The 20,190-nt window shown below is 53.3% G+C and overlaps 2 protein-coding genes across 2 annotated transcripts in view; one reads left to right on the forward strand and one right to left on the reverse strand.

Moving 5' to 3' along the window:
• The window catches only part of CACNA2D4 (calcium voltage-gated channel auxiliary subunit alpha2delta 4), a 114,752-nt gene that overhangs the window by 30,943 nt on the left and 63,619 nt on the right, over positions 1-20,190 (reverse strand). The window lies entirely within an intron of this gene.
• LRTM2 (leucine rich repeats and transmembrane domains 2) lies at positions 8,075-14,823 on the forward strand. The gene is made up of 3 exons (XM_004381211.1): positions 8,075-8,188; positions 10,915-11,505; positions 14,330-14,823. Exons 1-3 carry the CDS (start codon positions 8,122-8,124, stop codon positions 14,782-14,784), a joined length of 1,113 nt encoding a protein of 370 aa, XP_004381268.1. The 5' UTR covers positions 8,075-8,121; the 3' UTR covers positions 14,785-14,823.

Raw genomic sequence — 20,190 nt, forward strand, 5'->3', positions numbered from 1 at the left:
CAATTGCTGGGGCTGGGGAAGCTGCTCAGAACCAGATGCCTGGGCATCCTGAAGGTACAGGACACACGGGACTTGGACCCCACTGTGTTGGGACATAAGCTGTGGATTCTGCTGAAAGGAGGGTATGCTAGGCTGGGGTGGGGAGGAGGGCAGTGCTGGTGCCAGCTGACAGCCCCGAGTGGCACAGAAACCGGTCCCTGCAGCATGGGGAGAGCCAGCCAAGAGCCTTGTGCTGCCTGCATGCCCATCTCAGCACAGACAGCCCCGAGGAACTTGGGTGCTGTGGGAAAGGGTGGTGGGATGGCAGCCAGGCTGTTGATGACAGGGCTGGTGCGGAGGAAGGCAGTGGGCGGAAGGGTGGAGGACTGTCTGAGGCCTGAGAGCAGACCACGGCCTCTGGGCTGTTTTACAGGTTGCCCTCGGGATGGGGTAGCTGACCTTCAGGTGGCTGTCCTTGGACAAGGGTGCAGAGGAGCCCTCTCCCAGCTGGACATGGTCCCATACAGCCGTGGGAGAAGCCTCCTTGGTGAGGGTGTGGCTGGGACTGGACTTAGAGGAGCCTTTGGCTCTTCCTTGGCAAGTCCGAGGCCCTGCTCCGTGCCCGCCTGCCCAAGGCCAAGACGAGGGAAGTAGGCTTGTGAGCACTTGCTTAGGTGCCCCACAGCTATACCCCCGGCCCCTCAGTCTGCATTATGGGCTTAGCTTAGGAGGAAGGGGTGGTGCGCAGCCAAGCCATCCCCACCCCATGAGAGTGTTACCATGGGCTGCTCTCAGTAACCCCAAGGCCCAGTGCTGACAATGCCAGAGAGGGGCAGTCTGACCAGGAAGGCTGCTCAAATCCCCACACCTCCCAGCAGGTCTTGGGCTTGGTCCTCTGCCCCGAGCTGCCCACGTTGTAGTGGGGGGAAAGGGGAAAGGTGGGAGAGATGGTGGTGATGTTGGCACCTGGCCGTCAGGGCTTGCTGGGCATTGCCTTGAGTGACTCAGATTGACACCTCTGCTGCTTAGATAACTACAGCAGTGGGGGGAGGGGGTCGAGCACGTGGAGATGGGGTGGGGGAAGTCCAGCTGGTAGGGAAACCCAATAGCAGCTTGCTTCCGTACTGCCAAGAAGAGCCCATCTCCTCCCCCACTCCCCCGCCACTGGCAGAAAGTCTCTGGCACTGCCAATGAAGGGAGACCAGGAAAGCCAGGGATGGGGGTGGCAGGAGGAGGAGGAGGCTTCTTAAGCAACTGATCTGACTTCTTTGGGGTTTGGCTGGAAGCTGTGTCTGGGGCCCAGGATGAGCAAACCCTGTTTCCATTTCTCAGGCACAGAAGCTTAGGGGCCACCTCCAACGGGGCTGCTTTGGTCTGAATGGGCAGCGTGAAAGACAGCACAGGAAGGGATTTGTGTGTCATGGTTGGGGGTGTCTGGGAAGCTCTAGGGCTGGGGATAGGAGGAAGGAGTCAGGCAGGGTTTCCCCTTGCCCCTGGCCTCCCTCCTTCCACTCCAGATCACGCCTCCCCTGCCCACCCCACCCTCCCGTGGCCTTCCCCTGAGCCTGGCCTCAGGCAGTGCACAGGAGGGGCGGGCTCAGCAGCCTCAGTGAACACACTTAGCTCATTCATAGCAGACTGAGGGCACTGCCATGAGCACTGACTCAGGGGCCTTTCTCTTCTGCTTCCCAGACGGCCTGTTTGAGATTGAGAATATTTGACAAGGAAATGCGGATGCAGGCAGCTGAGTGAGAATGGGGCATGTAAACATCTTAAAATGAACCAACCCAAAACAAACACTGCTGTTGTGTCAATTTCAATTCACAGCGACCCTATAGGACAAGGTCGAAGTGCTTCATAGATTTCCAAGGCTGTAATTTTTACAGCAGCAGACTGCCACATCTTTCTCCCACGGAGCGGCTGGTGGGTTCGAACCACCACTCTTTTGGTTCACAGCCGAGCACTTTAACCACTGTGCCACAGGGCTCCTTTAAAATGAACCAGGAGGGTATATATCTGTTCCAAGTATGAATATAGAGATTTAAAAAAACCTGCCTCCTTGCTGCCTGAGCAGTGTGTGTTGTGGGCATGACAGGCAGGGGAGAGATCTAGAATGTTTCCTAGAAGGGCCGGATGGCCAGGCTATTGGCAGCAGGTGGAGAGCCCAGCCTCCAGCGGGTCCCAATGACACCTACCTCCTAGGGCCCCTTTTCATACAGGACTCAGGACAGTGGCTGCCTTGCTGTCCAGGCTCCCTTGCAGCCCTCCTCCTTGGGGTGGGGAGGGCGCTACCCTTGCAGGCTGCAGAGGTGGGCCACATCCTGACGAAGTGACCCTCACCTCTCTGCAAGATGAAGGGGGGTGTGCAGATGCCCCTGAAGGCCGTTTTGCTCCTAAGTTCTGTGAGTCTTGGATGCTAAGGGGGTGCAGTGGCCTCATCCTGAGCCAGGGACTCTTAACCAAGGGGAGGTACTAGGGGAGTGAGGGCACAGCAGGGCCAGCACCATTCCCCAAGGAGTCAGGAGCTCCCAGGTTCAGCTGCAATGGACGTTAACTGCCTGTGTGGCTTGGCCACTTGACTTTCTCTCCAGCGCTCAGGTCCTCATCTGTACACTGTAAGGGTTGGCCCAGGGGCTGCTGAGAGCCAAGATTTTGCTATTATCTTCTAGGGGCTAGGGGCTAGACATTGCCGACAAGCATCAGAGGGAGGGTGTGGAGACTAAGCCAGCTGTTCCAGCTGGAGTTTGAGCCAACCCACCTCAAGGATTAACCTCTGCTGTAGGAAAAGTGGAGGCAGCAGAGGCATGGAGAGGTCTGGGACTGCGTCATCCCAACCCTAACCCCCTGCAGTGAACAATAGCACCCACAGGCTGTGTGCTGGCCCACGGGCTGAGGCACTGCACAAGGGAAGCTGCTCCCACTCCTGAGTCTCCAGGGGGTTCTGCAGCCCACTCAGCTCCCTGTAGGAGCACATGGAACCTTCTGCTCCCACTTGCTGCCTCCTGCACCATCACTACTTCCCCTACCTCCCAGGTTTCCCAGAGCTCCCAGCCTACCTTCCTTCACCTCAGCATGAAACCCTCAGCCAGAAGAGTTTCTAGAAAGCCCCTTCCATCTCCCTCCACCCCCGGATAAAATCTTGGCCTTCCAAGACTTTTCATCACTGCATCTGTGATATTACTGGAAAGAGGGGAGGCTGGGAGTGAAGACCTGGCAGTCACAAAGCTTTGGACTCTTCATTAGTAGATTGGGGATAAGAACACCTGTCCTCTCAGCTCCACTGAGATAGTGGATGTGGAAATGCCACATAAACTGTAAAGTCCTGTACAAATGAAAGGTCGCATTTCCCTTTTTCTGTCTCTGCCTTCCTATACCAGGAACCTCCACATGTAACGGAACAGACTGGGAAGCCCATAAAGGCAGCTGAGTTAGGGGCCTTGACACCAGACTGCCTGGGCTCATAGCTGCATTTTTCCATTTGCCTACCTCAGGCAAGTGACTTAACATCGTGTGCCTCAGTTTCCTCCATCTGTAAAATGGTGTTAATAATACTACTAGCCTCAGAGAGTTGATATGAGGATTAAGAACTCTATATAGGTTGTTGTGAGTATGGTTATTGTTTCTCCCCGTGTAGAAGCGCCATACAGGAGGTACTAACATCAGTATTTATCCAAACTGCCCAGGTCCTAGTTAGCTGTGCAGTGGGTCGTCAGGCTGACCGGGGTCCATGCCGTTATCTGTCTGGTGTCTGCCCTCAGGAGCCTGACCAGCACTGCCTCAGGTGTGGCTATTTGCCCGTCTGGGAGATGCCAGTGTCTGCTGGTACGTGAGACGTGATCTCGGCCAGGGCTTCTTAAACTCAAATATGGATACGAATTACCTGAGGACACTGTTAAAATGCAGATTCCGATTCAGGCAGTCTGGGGTGGGGCCCGAGATTCTGCATTTCTAACAAACTCCCAGGTGAGGCTGATGCTGCTGGTTCATGGCCCACACTGAGTAACCAGGGGCCAGAGCACGAAGCCCTCCGTTTCTGGTTTTGGGGTTCCCCACTAGACTACCGTTAGCTCCCCAGGCTCCATTCTCCAATCCTGGTTCTCTCTGCACAGCCCAGCAGAGGAGGTTCAGGGACGCGCTGGAGCCCAGCCTCTTCTCTCTGGTCTGTCTGTCTCTGGGACTTGGGCAAAAAGCAAGGCGAGGATGGGGAGCAAGTCCAGCATCTCAGAGCTGATGAGGTTGTAGGATTTGGAGACGGGAGATTTTCCTGGCAGGACCCCCCCGACACTCTGATTCTGCCCCCCAGTTTCCACCTGGGTAGGGACTTCCCTTCCAGACTGTGTTAATTTATTTCAGCAGCTGGCCAGCGCCTGCTGCAGCAGCTGCTCTCCAAGCTTCCCAATATAGGTCACCCCCTTTCCTAATGCGGCTAGATTCTTTGGGGGGCGGTAAGGGTTCTTTGGTTGGAGCTGTGTTGGTGGGTGGAGGGCTAAGGACTAGGAAGTGCTGGGTTTTGGTCCCACATCTCCCCGAGGTCACCTCCATAGGGCCATCATCCCATTTATGATTTGCCCCTCTGCTAGCCTTGCCTTACCTCCCACTCTTGTCGTCAGACAGGCTATGACACCCAGCAGGAAGCCCAAGAGGCTGATGGAGGCAGGGTCAGCTACCCTGGGGAGCTCAGGGTATCTGCAGGGACCTGGGCTGGAGGCTTGTTTTAGTCACATTTCTCCAGAGGATACCAGGGTCAGCAGTGTCCTACCACCTCTGAAGACAAGGCCTGTGCATTGTGAGGACTTGAGCAGGGGACATCTTGTTCAAGGCCGGGGATGGGGTATCAGGACCTGCACTCTAGGCCACCTTCTACACCGATTGGCTGCTTGCTGCTCAATGCCTGGGCCCTTTACTTGGGGTGACACTGAGGGATGAAGATGAGTGGGGTGAGGTGAGAACGAGGAGGCCTGCTCAGGGGAGGACAGGAGCCTCAGGTGGAAATAGGGCCTGAGCTTGGGTGGGAGGGTTTCTCCACCAGCTGTCTCCCTGAACGAAGCCAGGGAGAGTTGGAGCAGAAGCTGGGTGTGTCTGCAGCCCCCATGTGGTCCTGAGCACAGGAAAGTTCCTGGGCTAGGGACTGCCCTGGGGGAGGTTTCTCTAGACCTTACTTCTAGGCTGGAAGTATCTCTGTACGTCTGTGTGCTGAGGGCATTTGGAAACTGGGAGGCTCTGGCTCTGCTGCCTAAGCTTTGGCATCTGAGGATGAGTGCTGTGAGTAGTACGTGTGTGCATGCGTGTGTGTGCGTGCTAGCGAGCATGTGTGTACGTGCAAGTGTGTGACTGTGTGAGCGTGTGTGTGAGTGTGTGTGCGTGTGTGTCAGCGCTTGCTTAATTGCACAGCTCTGTGGGAGTGTGTTTGCATCCCGTGCTGTGTGCGGAGCTCCAAGCACATGTCTGGGAGGCCTGTGTGTGTGCCCTGCTCTGTGTACACATAAGTATCTCCAGGCAGTGGGTGAGCAGCCAGCTCCAAAGCCTGCAGCCCAATCCCTGACCTACCATGTGACCTTGGGCAAGTTAATCATCACTTGTGTGCCTTGGGGTGGCCTTTGACCTGCCTAATATTGCACACGAGCTGTGAGCTCTTGATGTGAGGGCTGTTTCTGGAGTAAGAGAGGTTGTTCTAAGGTCAGGGTCCAAAGGACAGACGGAGGGTGGGCATTGCTGTCCCTGCAGCAGTCTGTGAAGGCGTGTGTCTGAGGGGCAGAAATATGTCCTCTACATGACCAACTCATGTAACGTGCACCCTGTGACAGTCCACGGGCCTGGCACAAGCCCAGGTGTCAGGGGGTCAGGAAGACAGAAATAAACCTGTGTGTGAGCTTGGTGGGACTGGGAAAGAGAGATGTTTCATGGGCCTTCTGCAGGCTGCTGCGGGCCCCTCCCCATGGAGGAAGAGAGCTGCTGTTCCTCATACCCGTCATGTGCTCAAGTCCAAGCCAGGAGCATTCACCTCGCTTATCTCCCAAGAGAATGTGCGTCAAGCATATGTGGTAAATGCTCATTTTCTTTCCTTAATTAAACTGCTCCTCACAGAATTCCACCCAGTAAGTATCATGGTTATCACTTACAGAGATAAGAAAGCTGAGACATAGAGTTTAAGCAGTTTGGCCAAGGTTATGCAGCCAGTGAGCTGCTGGGCAGGGATTTGAACTCAGTGCTCTCCTTGCCCTGTGACTCTGAGTCAGGAGCCTGCTGGGGCCGGGGCCCTGGGAGAGCTGTTGGAGAGTGATAGGATACACTGCTCTGACTCTGCTTCATTCCTCATCTCAGGCCACCAGCTCAACCCCAAGGGCAGTGTGGGGACCGGGCTGCTCCCACCTCCACATCTGTGCCAGTCAATAGGCAGGGACAGGCAGGGAGCTGCATTTCTTGCAGCCCCTGTGCAGCCCTGCCAGGCCCTTCCTAAACAGGCCCCTGAAGCTAGCCATGCACCCTCCTGTGTGGAGGCCAGCGGAAGAGAGAGACAGAGCCCGGAGTGCAGGCCCAGGGCCACCCCCATTCCCGAGCAGGATGCCCTTGCTGGGAGCAAAGCTACCAATCCTGGATCCTGTCGGGGGTTGTGTTCTAGTCTGAGCACATTCAGCTGGAGGCAGCCCAACAACACATGCCGCCATGGTGGCTGTGTAACTAGGGAGGGTTGTGCATGTGGAGCGGCTGTGAAGGGAGAGAGAAGAGGAGGGAAGGGAGGGGGAGAAGAGAGGTGACAGGAGCCAGAGCAGTACCCTAATGCCTGAGGGAAAACCAGCTTCTCTGGATGCCAAGGTTTCTGAGAAGAACACTCAAGCTTCCCGGCAGCTCCATCCACCTCCTCAGCTGTCAGCTTAACTCTGCCATTGGCTCCTTGGGCTTCCAGAATTAAACAGGCCTATGGGAGTAGGGAGAGGGAAGGCTGCGACCAGGAATTACTAGGGGACAAATTTGGCAGCCAAGGAAGGTCAAACTCTGGGAGCCAGCCAGAAGCAGTGGGGTGAGAAGAGTGGGCTCAGGGCTCGGCGTGCCCTTTGGGGAGCTGGGAGGGAGATGGGGGTGTCAGCACAGTCTTCTTCCACCTCCTTCCCCACCTCGCCTGGTGCCGGCTGCAGGAGAAGCACAACAGCCCCTGTCCTACTCCCCTGATGGAGGGATGGGAGTGGAGGCTCTGGCTCCCAGCTGATTGCTCTTGGCCTCATCTGGAGAGAGGTGGGGACCCCAGAGGAGGGCCTATGTCCCACTTACGAATCATTACTGATGGGCTGGGGCAGGGCAGGTCTTGGGAACCCAGAAAGGGTGAGTCCCCCCTTTCTCCCCTTTCGAAGAGGAGCCTGTTTCTGCCTCCGCTCGCTGTCCCCGCCCTCCCTCTGCTCTGCGCTCTCACCCGCTTCCCTCTGTGTGTCTGTCTCTCCTGTGTGAGCAGCTGCTACAGCATGAACCCCCTGAGCTGATGAGTCTTATTATAGACCTGCTGGAGGAAGACGGAGCACTGCGACTCACCTCCAAGGCGACAGTGGAGGAGGAGCCAGGGGGCCAGCTGGCGGCCAACCTGCAGACCCCGACAAGGGCCCCGTCACTGCCTCCTCAGGGCCCATGGTAAGAGGGGCAGTAAGGCAGGGGATTGGTGTGAGGGAACATGTGCTAGCTGGTGCCTGGGACCACACTCTGCTACCTAAGAGAGATAGCCCTCCATTTCCCCCCGGGACACCAGACAGGCAATAAGAAGAGGCAGGGAGAGGATAAGGGTAGGGACAATGCCTGGGTCCTACAGCCCAAAGCTCAGCACACTGCCACAGACTTGCGGGCTCTTAGCGGACGCCCTTGCCCACTGCCCCCATGCCCACACACCTGAGAGAGGCAGAAGGCTTCCTGCTTCTCTCTGCTCCCCTTGTTCCTCCCCCCTCCTCCCCCCAGGAAATCATAACTGAGGGGAACAGGAGAGGGGACTACAAGGAAGTGTAAAGAGACACCCGGGCCCTCTTCCTAACCCCTGGGCTGGAACGAGACCTTCACTGCCTGCTTCTCAGCCTGTTCTCTCTCCCAGGACTGACAGGCCACGCATACCAGGGGCTCCTCTCTCCCTGGAGGCGCAGGGCTGTGAGAGCTGTGGGACTCAGCACCATGCTGGTGTCGGGCAGTGGCCCTGAGCAGAGGACCAGGCTTGTCCTGCAGTGGAGGCAGATCTCCTGTGAGTACGCCCCAGCCACAGGGCGAGGGGGGCAGGGTGGTGGTAGTCAGCATGGTGTGGATGCTGCATCTGGGGCTGCAGGGAGGGCTAAGGTAGATGTTTCTGGAATGCCCAAGGCCTTGCTCTGGGAAACCAAGATCAACCCTCTACCATCCTGCCCACGGTACTGGCCAAAGAAAGAGTGACTGCCATGAGCTTTAGTGGTTAGACCAGGAGCTGGGAGGACGTGGCAGTTGGTTCTCTCTCCCCAGGTAAGTCTGCTAATTCCTTCCTCATGCTTTGACTTCCTGAGTTTTAAATAGACTAGGTGGTGTCCGAGCTTGTCCAGAATGTGTTTAACAGACTGGCTGGAGCAGAGGGAAGCTGGCTGTCCCCTGTCCCCCACTGGTGGTCCCAGCTCATGCCAAGAACTGTTGCTCTAATGGGGAGCTGCCCTCTTGTCTCGCTGCGGCCATCATCTGGGGGAACTTGGACACCTCTCTTAGGCTCTTTATGCCTCAGTCTTCCCAACTCGAAAATGGAAGCAATTAGTGGACCCTTGGGATGTGGTGCTAGAAGGGGCTTTAAGGATCTATTCCAACCCCTCATTTTGTACATGGGGAAATTGAGGCCCTCCGTTTCTCATAAAGAGGAGTAAATGTTAATGGAGGCACACCTTGCACATTGTTGGGAATGAAAAAGCCCTGAGAATTCTCTTTAGATGAGGTAAAGGAAAAGGTCAACGAGGGCTGGTTTGCCCAAGGCTACATGGTAAGAGATAAGAAACGGTCCCAAGAGACTTTATTCTGCCTGACTTCTCCCCTCACCGTAGCCAGCCCTCTGATCCGGCTGCTCTACAACATTGGCAGCCTCAATTATTCACCATGTGAGCATGGCTGATCCCTGAGCAACTCAGATCCCCTTTCAGCCTCATTCTAGAATCATTCAACATCTCGCAATACAGGATTATGTTTTATTGTCACCAGAGCTGTTCTGCTACCCTGCATTTCCAGAGGGAAAGGTAGGGAGTTATGCTCTTCAAAAATGCTTTCTTCTTGCCCTGCTGCCAGTCCTTTTGGGATAGGGGGAATCTAGTTCTGTTGATCCCTTTGAGAGGGAATTTTCTTTCGGAGGAAAGTAAAGTCTGAAGAATGTTGATTTTCAATGCATAAGAGGTAGCGTGGGGCAGGCTGACCTGGCCACAGGTGGGCTCAGAGGGGTGAGAGGGTGATCAGTAGCAGCAGGTGACCCCAGATGGCCAAGAGGATCTCCAGATGGCTTCCATTACCATGACTGTGCCTATTTCCCACCAAGAACAAAGGGGCTCAGGTGTCAGCCTTGCAGTGTGTCTCTCAGCTGTCATTGATCCTCCTGTCCCTTCAAGCCCTGCCCTTTGGGACACAAGACACCTAGCAGAGTAGAGACTCAAGACTGTCCCTTACAGGCACCTGGGTCAGGGTGGCTGCTGGTTCCCTGGGTGGAGCCAGCTGTGCAGTGATCTGGGGTTTGAACCTCTCCACTACCCCTCCAGCTGGGGTCTTTCCTCTGGGCTTAGTGGAGCTGACCTTGGCCGGCTGACCTGGTGGGGTTGAACCATGTTGAGCTCATCCCTTTTCCTGTTCACAGTGAGCAGGCTTCTCTGATGCTCAGGGGGACAGTTAAGGAGGGATTTGAGATCACTATTAGAAAGGTCTACTCAAAAATGGACTGAGCGGCTCTGTTGTGATGGTTCTCTGAGGGTCACTTCTCTGGCCTTTCCATAGAGTAGATCCCATGCTTGCTACTCAGAGGGGTACTGTGCAAAAGATGGGGCCAGGAAAGAAACACTGTTAATTGATCCATTATGCAGCAATGCTGCCCTGCAGCCCTTAGGAAGAGGAGCCCAGGCAAAGGGCATGGATGGCTTTAGGATGAGAATAAATACGAAACCTGTCCTGGGCCCCATGATTTCCAGTGGCCCCATGCCCCAAGTAGTCTTCAATGTTGAATTGAAATTGTGCATCTTATCCTTGTCATTCCCGCAGTGCTCTCCAGAGGGGGACCCCTAGGTGGGCTTGGGCTCCTGATCCTCGCACTAAGTTACTGGCCTCATCTTGGATCTGGGGTTCATGCAAATTTGACAGCAGCTGGGAGGTTGTAGGGGGCAGGGTTAGGAGTGCCCTCTTGTGCTGTCCCCTTTCCATGCAGAGCGCATCTTAGTCTAGTGAAACTGGGGGTTGGGTGGGGGCTGGTACAAAGGGGAATGAACCATTCACATAGCTATTTTCTTTCGGAAAGAGAAGATCTTTCTCCTGGCAGTGACCCTGGGAAAGGAGTGTTTTCTGACATCCGTATATCCTTTATTCTGTAAACATCTATAGTGTCAGTGGGGCGCAGGCTCCCAAGGAAATCCACCATGGGAGATCCCATGAGCTGGGATGTTCTTGTGGACCAGCATGGCTTGTCCTCTGGGCTCAGGCCTGGGAGTCTGCAGGATCATACTTCACTAAAGTGATTTCTTTGCCAGATGTGCTGTGAGACTGAGTTCCACTGATGCCATGTGATGGCCATTAATATTGAAGTGGCTTTGGATTTGTTAATTATCTTTTTGTGTGGTCAGTAAATATTTGTGCATTGATCGTGGCTTGTGCCAAAAGGACATGAAGCCAAGAGCCTTTATGCTCTGAGCCAGAAAGGAAGAAATAGAAGCAAGAGGTGGTAACCCTCGGCCTGTTGCTTTCTTTTTACCTGTCTGTGCCTCTCCCCAGGGATCACCTGCTGGATCACCCTGTACGCTGTGGAGGCCCTTCCCCCCTGTCCTTTCTCCTGTAAGTGCAATAGCCGCAGCCTGGAGGTGGACTGCAGTGGCCTAGGACTCAGCACGGTGCCCCCAGACTTACCCGCTGCCACCCGAACCCTCTTGCTCTTGAACAATAAGCTGAGTGTCCTGCCGAGTTGGGCTTTTGCCAACCTGTCCAGCCTGCAGCGGTTAGACCTGTCCAACAACTTTCTGGACCAGCTGCCCAGCTCCATTTTTGGCGACTTGACGAATCTGACTGAGCTGCAGCTGCGCAACAACAGCATCAGGACCCTGGACAGGGACCTGCTACAGCACTCACCCCTGCTCCGCCACCTGGACCTGTCCATCAATGGCCTGGCCCAGCTGCCCCCTGGCCTTTTCGATGGACTTCCGTCCCTGCGCTCCCTCTCGCTTCGCTCCAACCGCTTGCAAAACCTGGACCGGCTGACGTTTGAACCCCTCGTGAGCCTGCAGCTGCTGCAGGTTGGGGACAACCCCTGGGAGTGTGACTGTAACCTGCGTGAGTTCAAGCACTGGATGGAGTGGTTCTCCTACCGAGGTAAGCAGAGCCAGCCCCGCCTGGGGGTGAGGTTAGGAGGACCACCCCTGGTCCCACACATTTTCCTGGTGACCGAGCACTGAGCCAGGAATGAGGTCAGGGAAAAGAAGGTGGTGACCCCACCTCTCTACCAGCTGGGCTGGAAGAGTCACAAGCTTCACCTCCAAATGATGAGCCATTAACCTTCCTATTAGCAAGGCAGAGAGGCTGAGTGCTGGTCTCCCTCCTCCCTCCCTCCTCCCGTTTCTCCTCTGTGTCACTTCCAGCCTCCCTTTCTCTTCTCTTTCTTTTGAAGATTAATTCTCTGTAACCTGATCTCACTTATGCGGTTTAATGAGGGATCTTAAAGACACACTGTAATTTTTCTGGACTCTGCCACCCACCAGGTATGCCTCTGGGCTTCCCCGGTATAGTGGAAGGAGGAGGAAAGCTCACTCTTCTTCCGCATAATACAGTCATCTCTTAAATATCCACAGTTACAGGAGGGTAGACTATAATTTAAATCCACAGATAAAACCAAGTTTTCATTTTGATGATGATCCCAACTTCCTCTCCGAAGAAAGTTGTTATCAAAGCTTTTAATAAGAAGCCAAATGGTCTTAATTTTACTTTCTTTCCCTTCCCCCTTTCTTTAACCTGGAAAGTTCTGTAATGACCTAAGAAATGATCAAACGAAACCAAAAAGGAGAGGAGAAAAGTCAGCATGGTTAAAAGTGCCAGTACTGGGTTTGAATCTTGACTCCGCCACCTATTAGCTCTGTGATCTTAAGAAAGTTGATCGAGCTCTCTCTGTGACAGCATCCTTGTCTGTAAAATGGAGAATAACAGGGCCTACCTCATAGGATCATTGTGAGGATTATGTGAGGTGATACATGTAAAGTGTCTTTAAAAGTGCTCAGCATAAAGTAAGTCCTCAATAAAATTTATTCATTTGCTAGTAGTAATCATTGTCATATTAAATGGACTTAATAAAACACAATTTGGTGCCCAGCAGGAAGTAGATGCTCAACGAACATTTTCTAAATTAAGGGATCAATATTAAAACTATGTGAAAATAATGCTAATACTTTTCTTCAGTCTTACTACTTTCATTTCATATCAAGCCACAGTCTCAAGTATTTGCATGATATATTCTCTTATGTTAGTTAATTAAAACCACTTTATAAACTATAAAGTTCCACACAAATGTTAGCCACCGTGGTAATTTCTCCCATTTTACGAATGGGGAAATAATCATATTTGTCGTATAGTTTCCAGTTTAGAACTATCTTTTTGTGTACATTATCTATTTTAATCCTTATTGCAGCTAATTGAGATAAGCATTATTCTTATTTTACAGCTAAGACAACTAAGATTCATAAGTAATTACATAAGTTAGATAAATTGCACAAGGTGGATAGCCAGGATGCAGCCTCAGGTCTTTTGACCAGGAAAATGGAGTGTACCCCTCTCAACACCCAGCACTGTGCCTTCTGCAGGGTGGCCCTGGATGCATGTTTACTGGATATAAGACTTGCTATGGGTCATCCAGGCAGCCAGTGCTTCCAGGGAAGTAGAGGTCAAGTTTCTTCCTTAAGAAACATTCCTTGCCCCTTCATACAATCATCAGGAACTGAACTCCCAGCACAAAGGGTCATGGAACGTGAATTTGGGTCAAAATATATGTGTTTTCAGACCTTTTAAACAGTAGGATTGTTTTCAACCTTGTGCTCCTTCAAAAATAATTCTGGGATATTTTCGTTAGCATTCCAGGGAAAGATTGATGGCTACTGTATGAAGTTTGCGGCAGCTGGGCCGCGAGAGGGAACTGTCAGAGATGGAGTGGCTGGAGCCAAGGCCATTCAGCAGGTGGTCTGTTGCCTGGATCTAGATTTCACTGGAAGCTGAAAACGGGCAAAAATCCAACTTTCCCTTCCTAGGGGACGTCTAGGCAGATTATTCTCCTTAGTTCCCCTCTCTCCAAACCTACCCTGCTCAGCATCTGCACCTCTCCGTGGTCATGCCTGGCTTCAACATCACCATGAAGGCATCATGGAGAGCCTGTCTATCTGTCACTGCCCTCACCTCCTCTTCAGCACTGGCTTCCTCTCCTTTGCCCCTCACGTGTCTCCAGGATTCCCTTCCACATTGCCTTTGCACTGAGAAGTGCTATGGTTGGGGCAGTGATGAGACCAGTGAGTTGCCCTTATGGAGGAAAAGGAAAACATCCTTGTTCAACCTTTTTCCTCCTTACTCCAGGGAGGTACTCTTAGGCAACCAAAGGTTCTGCATGGAAGATCAGTGACTGTGGCAATGGCTTTTGGCTTCCGTCCTTTTTTGTGAGACAGAAGAATCCTAGAGGGATAAGATACTGTGTTGAGGACAGTGCCCAAGATTCACAGACAGGCAATGAGCAGCCAGATTCAGGGGCAAAGAGAAGACAAGAACCATAGTCTGGGCAGGGATTCTTGGCCCTCTCTTTGCACCGACAGCTCTTTCCTGAGCCCCTTCAGTGTTAGCACCTTCTCACATCCTGTGAGGGCAGTCTTGATGGAAATGGTTGTATGCTTACCTACATCATGGGAATAATGGTGCTATCCATTTACATGGCTTTTACAAGGGTTAGATGACATGAAATATGTAACTTATCTACAATGGTACATGGCTCAATAAATGCGTTTCCCTCCTCCCTTCCTGTGCTATAGTTGGTGATTCCATACTGGCTGCATTGCTGATAGAAACTATGCCTTCTGAGTCTTCCATTTTGGGGACCTGGGGATGGGAAGAGGGACTCCAGGTTCTGGAGGCCTGATCAGCCTCTCCTTTTTTTCTTCCCTCGATGCAGGGGGGCGCCTGGACCAGCTTGCCTGCACCCTACCCAAGGAGCTGAGGGGGAAGGACATGCGCATGGTCCCCATGGAGATGTTCAACTACTGCTCCCAGTTGGAGGATCAGAATAGCTCAGCTGGGCTGGATATTCCTGGACCACCCTGCACCAAGGCCAGCGTAGAACCTGCTAAGCCCAAGCCAGGGGCTGAGCCTGAGCCAGAGCCCAGCACAGCCTGTCCCCAGAAGCAGAGGTACCGGCCAGTTAGTGTGCGGCGAGCCATTGGCACAGTGATCATTGCCGGGGTTGTCTGTGGCATCGTCTGCATCATGATGGTGGTGGCCGCTGCCTACGGCTGTATCTATGCCTCCCTCATGGCCAAGTACCACCGGGAGCTCAAGAAGCGCCAACCCCTGATGGGGGACCCAGAGGGCGAGCATGAAGAACAGAAGCAGATTTCTTCTGTGGCATGAGAACCCACCCCCACCTGGCCCAGGGAGGAAGGGCAGGGAAAGCACGCTGGGGATAGCTCCAGTAAGGGCTGCCCCTTCCCTCCATCACAGTCCCTGACTTGGCCTGTCACTGGCCACCGCTAGTACCACTCCCCACCCAGCCCACTAGCAAGCAAGCCACAGTGTGGCTTTTTCCGTGAACCAAACACTTCTCCAAGTCTCCCTGGAAGCCGCCATTGTGCTGAAGGCCCCTGCTGATGCTCCTCTCTGGGCCACCAATTCTTTGGAACATCTAGGGTATCTCCCAAAGCTTCTGGCCATGGGGAAGGAAGGAAGTATGTGCAAGAGGGGGCCTCTGTACCAAGCATTCCCCTGTCATCCTCCCTGCCCTGGGTGTAGTCACAGCAGGGTGACTCTCCCTACCTCTTGCTCATCCCTACCTCATCTGCATTTCAGGGGTTGAGGGGAAAGCGATAACTCTCTTCTAAGCCAGAAAGAGATCCTCAATTCCTTACAGTGTGAAAGCACCAGCTTTCAACTGCTGGTACTAAGTACAAACACACCCACCCCGCTGTCTGGACCCAGCACTTGGAAACACAATGCTGGGATTAAACATACTCCATTGGCTGATGCCATATTACCCTAGACCTGCTATAGATCACACTGACAACACTGCCCCTGGACTTACTAAGTCACTTTCCTACCAACTGCTAGCATCACCAGCACAATCACATGGAGGGCCAACTGCACACACACACACACACACACACACACACACACACACACGTGGGCACGCACGCACCTATGCACATGCACAAATGGAGACAGAGGCTGTGGGTACTTGGGGTACTGGAGACACATTACCCCCTTGCATCTCTAGCCCTTAGACCATAGAACCTCTTGCTTACTGTAATCTTCTCAAGTCAATGGGGAGGAAACTCAAACCAATAACACAAGGATTTCTTTGAGATGCTCTAAAGTGGGCCAGAGTGGTGCTGCTGGAGAGACTGCCCGTCACCATGGTAACCCACTCACACCTATCCTGCTGGGTTTTCCAGGGACACCGGCCCAGAGGCCTTGCAGCTGCAGCATATGTGGACGGCAGCTGCCCTCCTGTGAGCCAACCACATCCCACTGGGTGTTTCTTCAAAGCTGCCTAAGTGCACCATCATGCCAGGCCCCGTGGGAACACCCACCAATCCCGCTTCTATAGCCTGCAGTCTGAGAACCACTACTCTGTCTCTCTCACCCCCTCCATCTTCAGCATTTCCGACGTCCGAATGGGAGAACCCTGGGCAGGTGGCAGGCAGAGAGCATGGTGGCCCTAGCTGAGGCTCACTCCCTGTCAACATATCCCAAACAAACTAGGAGCAGGGAAAGGACAGCCACATTTTGTTTGGAGGCTGAAGTCACGGGATTTCCTTTCCCAGGTACAGAAAACTTGGAGGAGTGTCTTGTGGATGAAAGTTTTTTCTGCTTAGTCTGGCTCCCAAAACTTTGAATTGGACCTGGACTGGGGTCCAAACCAGAGAGTGGGCCAGGGGGTCCTATCTGTACTTTCCCTGCCACCCATACCCAAGGGACAGAGATACTTGCTTATAGAGCTGGGGAGCCAGGAGGGCGAGAACAGGGCTGTGCAGGGTTTTCAGCCACACCTGGGGTTGCCAAGTTGGAATTGACTCAATGGCAACTGATTTTTTTTCTTTTTTTTTTGAGTGGGTGGTGCAAAAGGTTAATGTGCTAGTCTGCTAACCGAAAGGTTGGAGGTACCTCAGAAGAAAAGCCTGGCGACCTGCTTCCAAAAGGTCACAGCTTTGAAAACCCTGTAGAGCAGTTCTACTCTGCACACATGGGGTTGCCATGAGTCGGAATCAACTTGGCAACTGGTTCGTCTCCCTTCCTAGCTCTGCACCCTCCTTCTTGTGAGTCTGATGTGGGGTGAGTACCCAGGTCTGCCCTCTGCTGGACACTGGCTTTCTCGGGGCTCAGAGGGGGCCAGAAGAGCACCAGGCTGGTTTCTGGCTCAAAGACAGGAGTCTTGGAGGTGGCACAGGAAGAAGCCAGCAAGAACACTGAAGTGAAGGGTCTGAGAAAGGCATCTGGCAGGACAGGGCTGGCCCAGCTCCCTTTGCACCCTTTCTCCCCTTCACTCTCACGGAGGAGTGTGGGGGGTGAGGTGGGCTGGGCGGGAGGGTGAGGATGCCTTTGAGAAGGTCATTCTCCAACAGGGTTGGACAGAGGGAGCCTCAAGCACTCGCTGCTTATCAGGATAACCTGCCTCCCTAGGCTGGGGGGCACAGTCTTCCTTCTTCTTTTGGCTCGTGGGCTGATAGGAGATCTGGGGATTTTCTAAAGGGAGTGTGGGGAGGGGAGGGCATTGTCCATGGTGGCATCTTCGGCCTGAGACAGAAGATTTTTAAAGGCAAAATTATATTTCTGGTTTGTTGTTTCAGAAGACCAATAAAGACTGTATTTTCCTACGTACTTCCTGGTGTCATTGGGTGGGGAGGGAAGGGATATAGGTACTGGGAGAATCATTCCCACCCCCTCACCTCCCTCAGGCAGCTGGACGGAGTGCTGCCCCACATCACCCTGATGAACAGAGCTCCAGGAGACAGATGGGTAACTCTTGCCTGGCACCTCACCTTGGGGCGCAGCTGGGAGAGAAGTAGGGGGCAGAGTTCTGGACTAAAACAAGGTTGTATAGCTGAGCACTGCAGGCTTGTGGCACAGCAGAGCTGGGAGGATTATTTTAAACTTACCCACACTCCAGCCTGACAGTACAGATGCCTGAGGCTCAAGGGGGTTCACTGGTGAGCACAGTGGCTGTGGAGTGAAGAAGGTGAGGCCAGGGACCTGTAACTGCCCTATGCCCTGGGGGTGCTCAACCACCATGGCTTGATGTGAATCCTCCCCGGCAGTAAGGCCAGATGGATCCATGTGGTCAGAAGGCATGCATTTGTTCTCTGCTGACTGGGTTTTATTAGCCTGGTGAGGTTGATGGGGTTTGTTGACATGGAGGCGATCAGTTTGGCTTATAACCAGCTTGCACTTTCAAGATTGACTTGAGGAACAGACAAACTAGACTCTGGGTTTACAGATATGATCCCTCCATGGGGCTCAGCAGATGGGGAATGAGAACTCCATGGACAGGAAGCCTGAGGTGGGGACTGAGGAGAGGAAATCAGCGAGACGGCAAGGCCTCTGGGACTTGCTAGTCTACCTCCAGCCCGAGTGAAGAGCAAATCTCACTGTCACCTGCTAGGATGGTGACCCTTCTCCAGGCTGGACTGGTCTCCGGCTGACCGTGCCTGGGCTACATGGGTCATTAGTCTTCAGAGACCAAGACTGAATTTTCTCTTGCGGTTCTGATTTCTCCTCCTCAAGAACTTCCTTTGGATAACAACCCAGCAAGGCAGGTGCAAAATCAGGGTCCCGTTCCTGGGTGACCAGCTCGACTCCACAGCAGGACTGGGTTGTTCACATTCCCTAGCGATGCTAAGCATAGGGATGTTGTCCTCTTCTAGCCCCACCAGCTAATAGCAGTCTTGAAAGAGTAGTCTCCCCCAAGCCCTCTTGCAGAAGCTGAGAATAGGATCTTGCACAGTCTTTGTAAGACATATATATGTTATTCAAATCCACAGCTCCTGGGGCATTCACAGGAGCACTGGTGGCGCAGTTGTTAAAGCACTAGACTGCTAAACAAAAGGTCGGTGGTTCAAACCCACCAGCTGCTCTGCTGGAGAAAGATGTGGCAATTTGCTCCCGTAAAGATTACAGCCTTGGAAACCCTATGGGGCGGTCCTACCCTGTTCTATAGGGTCATTGCGAGTTGGACTTGACAGCAATGGGTCTGGTTTTGGTTTGGCGGCATTCACACTCAATGTGAACAAGGACAACACACAAAGGTTTGAAGGGGAGGCCCGTAGGTAGGACAGAACTTTAAAGTGGAGAGACGCTAGGCTGTTCCAGACAGCAGGCCTGAGCACAAAGGTCTCTGTATGCTTCGGAGGACATCCCTGAGGCCCACAAGCTGGAGGACAAGCTAGAAGCACAGTCTGTATATAATGGTAGCGCCGTAGTTAGGCTTGGCCAGATTCCCAACTAGGGCCTGGAGGCCGCGGAGAATTGAAAATGGGTCCTGATCAAAAAGCTAGATTTCTAGAAACTTTGCATAAGCTATTGATACATCACCTGTTTAGAGATTAACACTGTCCCTCCTCATTCATTTGACCTTCTGTATGAGCCCCCAGCACTATACACACCTTTGCCTGGCATGTAGCTGCCCCGTGCAGCTGGTCTGAGTGCCTTCTCCTACCTTCTCCCTTTGCTCAGGTACAGACATGACACATCCAGCCCGCTCATCACAGACCCCCTGCTCATCCCGTCCTGGTGTTCACCCCTGCACACAGTGCCACCCGGGATGAAACTGCCAGGATAGCAAACAAGCCACCCACCCTGCCTTGAGCCATAGGCCCCAGGAGGTCCCAGGACTAGGAAGGCTGAGCCACAGGCCAGGGAGAGGAAGTTACAAAAGAAGATAAAATAAAATCCGAAGCCTGAAGTCTCCAGTGCCTCATCTTTTCCCTGTCACATCTATGAACCCCAGCGTATAAGAGCAATTGTCTACAGGGAGTTAAACCCTAGGCTCTCAGAACACGGTTTCTATGGCAACCCCGCACGGCTCTAATTCAGCTCTGAGTTAAAAATGATGTCAAATAATTGGAGAGTGCAGGAGCGCACAGCCAGCAGCTGGCCCTGTGGCCCCTTCTCATTCCTCGGCCTCGCGCTCTTTGCCTTCAGCTGCACAGGAGCAGAGAGGCTCAAGTCAAGCAGGGAGCCGGGCAGGCCCAGACTCAGCTGGAACCACAGAACAGTCTTTAGGGAGATAAGTTTGGGGTCAAATTCTGGTCTGGAAATGAGTCTGGAATTAGCATGCCATGATTAAGGAAACAGAGGTGGCCAGGTAGCAAAGAGTTTCTTCTAAATGCTACAGCTGGGTGTGGCCTAAAGACAACCAGTGATGCAGGTGGTTGCTAACTAGGGTTGAGCAACAGTGCCATGCCATGCCATCCTCCCTCCGTCTCTGATCCTGGGGTGGGAAATGGCCAGGGAGCCTGGCTCAGGAAGGGCCTTGTGCCTTCTCTTAGGCAGGAAGACAGGGCTATATCATCTCTGCCTGACCCCTTTCTGCTTCTTCATCTCCTTTGCCCCAGTGCAAGCTGGGAAGAGAGGCGCACTGTCTGCCTCGCCCTACTCCAGCTGTGCAAGTCCTTCCACTCAGGCTAGGGTACAAGACAGTGCCGGGTGGCCAGATCCGTGGATCCATGGTTGCTGCTGCTTGAATGCCCATTAGGAGTCCCCTAGGAGATGCAGAGCCTTGATGCTGCAATGGTTAAGTGCTCAACTGCTAACCGAAAGACTGGT

The sequence above is a fragment of the Trichechus manatus genome, unplaced genomic scaffold (genome assembly GCF_000243295.1).
Source record: "Trichechus manatus latirostris isolate Lorelei unplaced genomic scaffold, TriManLat1.0 scaffold00081, whole genome shotgun sequence".
NCBI classification, from domain to species: Eukaryota; Metazoa; Chordata; class Mammalia; order Sirenia; family Trichechidae; genus Trichechus; species Trichechus manatus.

Coding starts and splice junctions, on each gene's coding strand:
- LRTM2 (XM_004381211.1), top strand. CDS start 8,122: ATGCTGGTGTCGGGCAGTGGCCCTGAGCAGAGGACCAGGCTTGTCCTG. Junction 8,189..10,914: donor GCAGTGGAGGCAGATCTCCT/GTGAGTACGCCC, acceptor GCCTCTCCCCAG/GGATCACCTGCTGGATCACC. Junction 11,506..14,329: donor GGAGTGGTTCTCCTACCGAG/GTAAGCAGAGCC, acceptor CCCTCGATGCAG/GGGGGCGCCTGGACCAGCTT.